We start from the raw sequence: 8,942 nt of genomic DNA, 5'->3' as shown, positions 1-8,942 counted from the left end.
CTGTATGTCACACTGGAGGGTGCCAAAACGTTAGTTCAGCAATGAGTTAAAATGAATAATATACTATATTTGGGAGTGTGTGACTTTCTTAATTTTTTCTGTTTTCAATAGCCATAAAAAATCTTCAAATTATAGAAAAGCAACCTCTATCATGTTTATGATGGTACTTATGCTTTAATAAGGAAGAGGAGTAATTGATGAAGAGGAGAGTAGCCTAACTGTCAACCTCAACATATATTCATATTTGTGTTAACAAGAGTCCATCCTTCACAGAAGAAGGGAAGTCCCAGTTTAGTGAGTTAGTTAAGTGCTTATTTAATTGTAAGTGTCCTAAGGTCCTATCGACAGATAATACTATTAGCCTAGAGGGTAAAGATAGGTGGACCACGGTTTCTTGTCAACTAGCATCTTACTGGCTATAATCCGTTTCCACTAACATTGCTAAATGCTCCAAAAATGCTAGGATATTCTGGAACTTGCTAAATAACCAGTTAAAGGACGTTATATCATTTCTTAATTCCATTATTTTACTTTTAGATTTGTGTGTATTGTTGTGAATTGTTAGATACTACTGCACTGTTGCAGCTAGAAAGACAAGCATTTCGTTACACCCGAAATAACATCTGCTAAATATGTGTATTTGACCAATAAAATGTGATTCGATTTGATTCAAAACGGTTTTAAGAAATACAAATATATATTTTTGTTGAAATGGCCTGAGTGGTTTGACTGTAACAGGCTAACTCTCCTGTAATAAATGATTTAGAAGAATGAACAATTAGGCCTATTCATAATCAATAGACCAACGCTATTATACCATCAGATTTTTAGGGAGGTTTTCACCAATTGATGACCAACCTATGTTTTAACACCACAAGAAAACCAAAAACTGTGGGAAATAAACATTTACTTTTATTGAAAAAAAATATGTATTGTACAGTATGCAATATCCACAATTTGTAAGTATTTATTATGAACACATATATAAATAAAGACAACACAAAATGGTAGCCGGATTCTATTTACAGGGGGTGTTGCGTACTGTGAAAACTGAATGCATTCGCGTGCGGGTGGCCGTTGAAGAAGTTGAAGTAGTGATGGTCAAGTCCTTGCACTGGTGACAAGTAGCCACCGTGGTGCTGTTGCGTCGGCGCGGAAAGCGGCACAGTTGGGTAAGACATGGTTGGGCTGCGTGCCGTGCTGTGCCAAGAGAAGTGTCCGGGTGGGCTCTGCTGAAACACGGAGTCGCTGGGGCTGTGGCTCTGGTGTGACTCCGGGGAGGAGTGCAACTGGCACAGATAATCTGCCTGGTCTGGCAACGCGCCCAGGGAGCCGAACACAGGCTCGGTGACGACTCGGGACTTGGACTGAAGAAAGGCCAGGATCCTTGCGTATTTGATGTCTTTGGTCTCAACCCTCTCCTCCGTGGTCAGGTAGTGCACCAGGTTCTTCATGCACTCGTGGTAGCCGTAGTGGAAGTAGTTGGCGAACTCCCCCAGTAGCTCACCTAAAAGGAATCCGAAGAAGGGGACGATCAGAAAACACACCGAAACGGCGCTAGTATTTTAGGCTATTACATTCAAATGTGAGGATATGTTTACGATATAGACTACAGTGATGATGATTGATATTACGGCGATAAATATGTAAACCAGACAGCCGGAATGGAGTAAAAGAAGGTGGAACGGGATAGGGATGCGTTCTGGGTGAGAGCCCCGGGTCCGTGCGCATTGGAGCCGACAGGAATACGCACCCTTTTCTCTGCCCCGGGGGAAGTCTGCGGAGTGGAGCGCTCGTAGATACTGAACTGTCATCTCCAGAATCTCGGCCTTCTCCAGCTTTCCAGAGTTCTAACATCAGAAAAAAAAGTTATTAGAAAAATAATATTAAGTCGTTTAAATACACTAAATCAAACAGATGAGCCTACAGTCGGCAGACATTATGTGGGCAACGCTATTTGTCACGCATAGCAACGATTTAATGCAATGAGTAGGCTAAATAATAAATATATTTAGCCAATATAACACTTTGAATAAGATGATTTAGGCTATCCTTTATGAGTTGTGAATAAGATTATTTAATTTTACTGTAGGCTACCTGTTTCGCGCGCGCCATTGGCACAGTTTTTCCCAGTTCGTTTAGGCAGCGGTTGATGCGGTCCCGTCTTCTTTTTTCTATCACTTTATGGGAGATGGGAGTTCTCTGTTGAAAAATAACAAATGATTAGACAAACAAACATTATCAACCGTAGGACAGGTCTAAAGTGTACAGCTCTGGAAACCTAGAATAAAAATCTGATTGAAACTATAATGAAGACGAAACTACTTGGAAACCAAACGGCAAAGAGACGCATAAGCCTTGCCTAGCCACCTTGATGAGCTTAGGCGCACTAGAGCGCAATAGCGCTTGCGAGCATCACATGGACCAAGGCAGGTGCCAAGGCTCAAATACAACCATGGGGTATGGCACACATGGGCTTCAAACCGTAAGTTATACTATTTTAGTGATAACTTAAGCCACTTTTCTTCTTTAAATTAATTATTTACATTTTTGTCGTTTTTGCAAACTCAAATGTGTACTATATTGGTTCCGATCGATTTCCATGGACCCACATTTCGCGTTTGACTACACATAGCCATAATGATGGTACATTATGACTACCAAAGTAAATTATTGTAATAAATATTAAAATAACGACAAGAAAAGGCCTCGGTTTCCGAGTAGGTTTCCATCTCAAAGAGCAGAAGGGGAGCGCCTACCTTGCGATCCTTCATCTTGGATGCCATCCTTTGGCAAAGTGCTGATAAAGTTCTAATTCAAAATATGAATGCCAGGAGGCAGTTTGGATGTGTGTTCCTTAGCTTGTAGACTAGATAAACTGTGAGGTGAGCTGAGAAGCTGCCCCTTATAAAGCGATCATCCGAGGGACTCCAGCATGCATGGTCTAAATTATTCCATAGGATTAAAGAGCAAGCTTCTGGTAAATGTGAGCATTTAGTATCAGTTAAAGAACAAGTAAAACGTCTGAAGCCATCGGCTAGCAGGGGGAAAGACTTGCTTTGTTCATCCACGTGGCTGTTCAAAAGACATGCACGTGATTATTTTTATAATATTATTTGCATAGTAACAACTCAGGCGGGAAATGTGAACTGAGCGTTGGGTTCGCCTGATCCGACCGGGCGCAGAGCGCGCACTGACAACAAAGCCGGCGAAAAAAGACCCCTCTTTCTTCCAACTCGCGTTTCTCACACGATCGCCTGTTTTCAAATCCCAGCAAGCGAACTTAACTTCCATCCAAGCCCTGTCTGAGTTTTAAGGCCTGTCCAGTGCCATTAGAGTAATTAAGTAAGCCTTTAATAGGCTGTTCCGCCAAGTTCAAGGGAGAACTTTTGGAGACGGAGTCCCCCCGTTTGTTCTCCGCGTTTCTCACACGAGTTGATGACACGTCCATCTTTTATGAGAGATGGCAAGCTTTTTGTTTACATTCTTTATTTCGTGGGAGTCCTAGGCAGGTGTGTGATGGGTCTGGCACACGAGCGTCGCCTGCGTACTGGCCGGCGTCTCCAGCAGTCTTTGGCACTCAAGGGTTACCCACCACCGAGGACTCTTTGGAGAGGCTCAATTTGTATCCTATTATCCTATAAGAAAATGTCTATTGAGTCGAGTGAATAGTTTCATTGGCCTACATTTTAATAATGCTGTGAAAGAAAAGGGAGAAATAAAGAAGAATGCAGCTGGTGTGAACGTGCATTATCCCCGTCACCTGCGTCAGGGGTAGCCTAGAGACCCCTATTCATTTGCCTAATTTCGGTCAACTTAACAAACTTTGGGAGAAATTATTCTGGTATTGTTGTGAAGGGTGAAGCTTTCTGATCGAATTAACAGCATGTTTTGATCCGGTAAACGTCATTAGAAAGAAAGAAACAATCGCGTTTAAAGGGGCCTGGGTAATGCGCCAAGTGGAGACGCCAAAGCGCAAACTTCACAAAGGGACCTAGTAAATACCACAGGGGACTTTTGTACCCTCACATTGCTCAAGTTTTCTCCAACAAAGGGCATTATTTTATACTTGAATACATTTCGTACAACAATTGTCTATTTTCTTCAAACATATTTTCACAGCAAGTTTAACAACAGGTTTATTGTGTACGCCCCGTCTCACAGATTCAGCCTTGGGTCTCATGCGCCAAAACCGTTTGCTCGTCTGCTTTTTTTCATCGGGACGTTTTAATCTTGAAAGTTTCGCCGTGTTTCATATAATTGATCCTGTGTGCAACTTTGGAGAGAAAAAAAATTAATAAAAGAAATGGAGCTTAAATAAAATATAAAGGATCCCAGGACTTCTAAAGCGTTGGAGACTGGAGCACCACTAGAGAAAGGCGCCGGTGAACAGGACTGGGGCATTAAATCCCATTACTTTTATTGTGGATTTTTTTAACACGTCTTTATACATGTGGTCTTTGAAAACAAGAACAACAACGTTTTTATGACTTTTTATGAAGTTTTATAGTGTGACTATTTTCTGTCGAATGTCTAAAACGAGACTTTAGGAACTATAAATGGTGGTTAAAGACGATGCGTCATAGTTTTCTTACCGAAAATTGACATGTTTTATAACCGCAGTTTATTATTCAAACTTTAAATGACATGTTTTCTAATCACTGTGGTAAAAATCGAGTTATGAGTTTGCTAAATGTTTTGTTATTGTCATTTGTACGATTTACATAGATGTAAACAGTCATAGTGGATGTTTGGGCACAAGGACTGCGTCTCCATACTGTATACTCCATATACCCTAATGCTTCATTTTAAATGCTCAGATCACATGGGATGTTTAAAATAATGATACATATGTTTTCATATGGCGTTATTTGTTCAGTATTCTAACCACAATAAAACAACTATCATATTAAGTCATATGATATATGAAGACGAATTATTTATTAATACCATAAAAGACAAGAAATTAAGGCGAGCTCAGATTAGATATTAGGTTCTACATTAAACAAAAATAATAAGTGCATAAGAGCAGATCAAGTCCATGACAAAAAAAGATAGCAGTATAATGATAAAAAAACTCTAATATTTATGTCTTTTGCAATAAATACAATAAAATGTAAGCACCAAATGCCTTATATATGTCATGTAAAATCAACCTGGTTTCAGAGCATTTCACATTATTCTGTTCGTAAATCAGAGGCACTCCCTTTATAGCATGATATGTTACGTTTTGTATGGTATGTATACATTTTTGGATGTCCATTACCCAGTTCGTATGATATGTTACGAATTACAATTCATATTATATGTTACAAATTTGTAAAATGTACAATATGTTAAGAATTTGCAAAACTTACAATATGTTACAAATTTGCAAAACATATGATATGTTACAAATTCCGGCTAGGTGGCTAACATTAGCTAGCTTGCTAATGTTAGCTAGGGGTTAGGGTTAAGGTTAGGGCTAAGTTTAGGAGTTAGGTAAAAGGGTTAGGGAAAGGGTTAGCTAAAAGGGTTAAGGTTAGGGTTAGGGGAAGGGGAAGGGATATCTAACATGATAAGTCGTTTCAAATAACTAAAAAGTAATAAGTAGTTGAAAAGTTGCTAACATGTTAAAGTTGTCCATGATTAGATTCGAACTCGTCACCTTTGAGTTGCTAGATGTTCATATTACATGCTCACCCATCCACCCTGACTAACCATCATACTAATTTGAGTGTCCTTGATTTACATTTACTATGTTACGTCTAGTCTATGAGACCAGGCTGGTAATATAGGCCAATAGATTATTATCTGAGGAGCAACATAATACCACCAACAGAAAACACATAGTATTTTCTTAACAAAAATGTTTTATGAACAGTTATACATTAGGAGTTGAATATCATCATACAATTCCAGTGTTCACATTAAGGGTGCGTTCGTAAGTTCACTGGAGTGTCAGAGTGCGCTCTGGGCCATTCATACAATCAGAGCATCGTCGGATTGTCTGTTTTTAAAATTCAGAGCGTTTCGCTCTCGGAGCATTCACAGTATCTCTTAACTTAACACGATAGCAGGCGATGAAACATTGGAATCCATTCAACGCTACCTAGTATGCTTGCTAGCTTGCTAGCACCCACAAGCTATCATGGTTATCCAAATTTTCGCTGATAGTTAACATGAGTAGGGATGATCCAAGCGTAAACGGTTTAGGTGTAAAGTTGATGGCAGGTTAGAGTGGGTGAAAGAAAGAAAAGATCTAGGCTACCTAAAAGTTTGAATCCATATCAAAGAAAATCATATTGGCAGCGGTTGCATCCCACTGGGCACAGATGTCAGTTCAACGTTTAGTTTTGATTTCAATTTGGTTGAGTTGTTAACTAATGTGAATTCAGCAAAAAATGTTGGGTGAGTTTTTTTTCTCCATAAGTCACATAATGAGTTGCATGGACTCACCTGTGTGGAATAATGGTGTTTAACAGGATTTTTGAATGACTACCTCATCTCTGTACCCCACAAATGAAATTATCTTTAAGGTTCCCTCAGTCGAGCAGTGAATTTCAAACATAGATTCAACCACAAGGACCAGGGAGGTGTTCTAATGTGTCACAAAGAACAGCACCTATTGGTAAATGGGTAAAAAAAAATGTATCCCTTTAAGCATGGTAAAGTTAATAATTCGACTTTGGATGGTGTATCAATACACCCAGTCACTACAGGCGTCCTTTCTAACTCAGTTGCCTGGAGGGAAGAAAACCGCTCAGGGATTTCCTTCCTCTCCGGCAAACAGTTACAGAGTTTAATGGCTGTGATAGGCGATAACTGAGGATGGCTCAACAACATTGTAGTTACTCCACAATACTAACCTAATTGAAAAGAAGGAAGTCTGTACATAATACAAAATTCCAAAACATGCATCATGTTTGCAAAAAGACACTAAAGTAATGCTTCAAAAAATATGGAAAAGCAGTTCTTTTTTTCCTGAATGCAAAGTGTTATGTATTGGGCAAATCCAACGCAACACATTACTGATTATCACGTTCCATATTCTCAAGCATAGTGGTGACTGCATCATATTACGCTTGTAATCATTACGGACTGGGGAGTTTTTCAGAATAAAAAAGAATGGCTTTAAACACAGGCAAAATCCTAGAGGAAAACCTGGTTCAGTCTGCTTTCCACCAGACACTGGGAGATGAATTCACCTTTCAGCAGGACAATAACCTTAAACACAAGGTCAAATACACACTGAAGTTGCTTACTAAGAAGACAGTGAATATTCCTAAGTGGTAGAGTTACAGTTTTGAAGTAAATCTGCTTGAAAATCTATGGCAAGACCTGAAAATGGTTGTCTAGCAATGATCAACAACCAATTTGACAGAGCCTGAAGTATTTTGAAAGGAATAATGGGGAAATGTTGCACAATCCAGTTGTGAATAGTGCTTAGCCAGAAAGACTCACACCTGTAATCGCTGCCAAAGGTGATTCTAACATGTATTGACTCATGGCTTTGAATACTTATCTAATGAAGATAAGTGTTTTATTTTTCATAAATGTTTAAGGCACTGTATCATAATCCTCCTGCATTACTTTAGAATTGAATATTCTCATGTATTCTCATGTAAAATGAGAATCAACCAATGTTTCTCACTAACTACAATATAACATACTCATCAAACGAATGTACTAAACCATCCACATTTTTGTTTTTATTCATTACAATAATATTATACTTATATAGGTTAAAACAGGGGGTTAACTGCCTTGTTCAGGGACAGAACGAAAGATTTTGACCTTGTCAGCTCAGGGATAGCAACCTTTCGGTTACTGGCCTAACGCTCTAACCACTAAGCTACCTGCCACCCCAATATGAGGTAGTCAATGTGTTATCTACCTATTTCCGAAATTATTTGTTGTAGGTATAAGAATTATTATTACAAAAATAAATTACAGCTCTTATGGTAATGAAGTGTTAAACACTGGACGCTGCATTGTCATGCGCTGAACTGTGACCCGCAATGACCTATCGTGAGTCCCCGACACCAATCCTTTAGCTTCTCGCGCCACCCTGAGTCTAATCTGCCTCAGTTCACACTCTCACCATTGTGTGTGAAAATCAAATAAATAAGGAATACAAGCAAATATAATACATTGCGAAAATAATAATGGATGAATGCAAATCATCAATGATATCATATTACCGTTTTTTTTCAATCACTTTGGCACATTTTTTAGATGTATGTGGTACTATATTTAAAAACTCTAAGTACAAAACTCTAAACTGATAACAGTTATAATGCCCCCTATCATATGTTCAGAACCTTTCATTGCGCATTCATTGCGGTTTCCCACAGTTTTCTCCCCTGAGTCATTCATGCAAAATCAAGATTTTCTGTGAAATACCATGAGAACATTTTGTTGAGTCACCAATACATCAGATAATGAATGATAGGCTCATCATTTAGTCATTTTAACTAGGCTACCATTTCCAGTTTCTTTCAATGGCTTTGGCGCTTATTTTCACAAGTAGGCCTATGTGGGGAATTTTCAAAACTTGAAACTGGTAACCCTTGTAAAACAGCAAGCCTTGTATTTAAAACATGTTATTATGTATTCATATTGTTTGGAGACATCTTTCACCACACAACCTTTGATTCAAAATGTACATTTACTGTGAAATACCATAAGAACATTGATTTAATCACCAAAACACAACATAATGATATATTCTCAATTGAGTCATTGTAACAACCATTTAATCCAATAGCAAAAAACGCATGTTTAAAAATTGCCCTTTGAATATAATATGCAACAGCACTGTAAATTACAGAACATTACACTGTTTTCAAATTATACAATTGCACTACCCATAAACATTCACTGAAAATCGAATTTCCATAATGTATATCCCATGTGTGATTAAAGGTGTGATCACTGAAGACATCATTCATAATCAGTGA

The 8,942-nt window shown here is 38.5% G+C and overlaps 1 protein-coding gene across 1 annotated transcript; it reads right to left on the bottom strand.

Annotated features, from left to right (window-relative positions):
* Positions 1 to 890: 890 nt before the first annotated feature.
* On the bottom strand, positions 891 to 2,953 carry LOC106610031 (hairy and enhancer of split-related protein helt). The gene is made up of 4 exons (XM_014209145.2): positions 2,760 to 2,953; positions 2,098 to 2,202; positions 1,754 to 1,850; positions 891 to 1,507 (listed from the first exon to the last, which is right to left on the bottom strand). Exons 1-4 carry the CDS (start codon positions 2,784 to 2,786, stop codon positions 1,023 to 1,025), a joined length of 714 nt encoding a protein of 237 aa, XP_014064620.1. The 5' UTR covers positions 2,787 to 2,953; the 3' UTR covers positions 891 to 1,022.
* Between the last annotated feature and the right edge of the window lie 5,989 nt (positions 2,954 to 8,942).

This window comes from Salmo salar, chromosome ssa08 (genome assembly GCF_905237065.1).
Source record: "Salmo salar chromosome ssa08, Ssal_v3.1, whole genome shotgun sequence".
NCBI lineage: Eukaryota > Metazoa > Chordata > Actinopteri > Salmoniformes > Salmonidae > Salmo > Salmo salar.
The sequence above is the reverse complement of the archived record's forward strand: the minus strand, read 5'-3'. Positions and strand labels throughout refer to the sequence as shown.

Coding starts and splice junctions, on each gene's coding strand:
- LOC106610031 (XM_014209145.2), bottom strand. CDS start 2,786: ATGGCATCCAAGATGAAGGATCGCAAG. Junction 2,203..2,759: donor CCAAGATGAAGGATCGCAAG/GTAGGCGCTCCC, acceptor ATTTTTCAACAG/AGAACTCCCATCTCCCATAA. Junction 1,851..2,097: donor CAATGGCGCGCGCGAAACAG/GTAGCCTACAGT, acceptor TTCTGATGTTAG/AACTCTGGAAAGCTGGAGAA.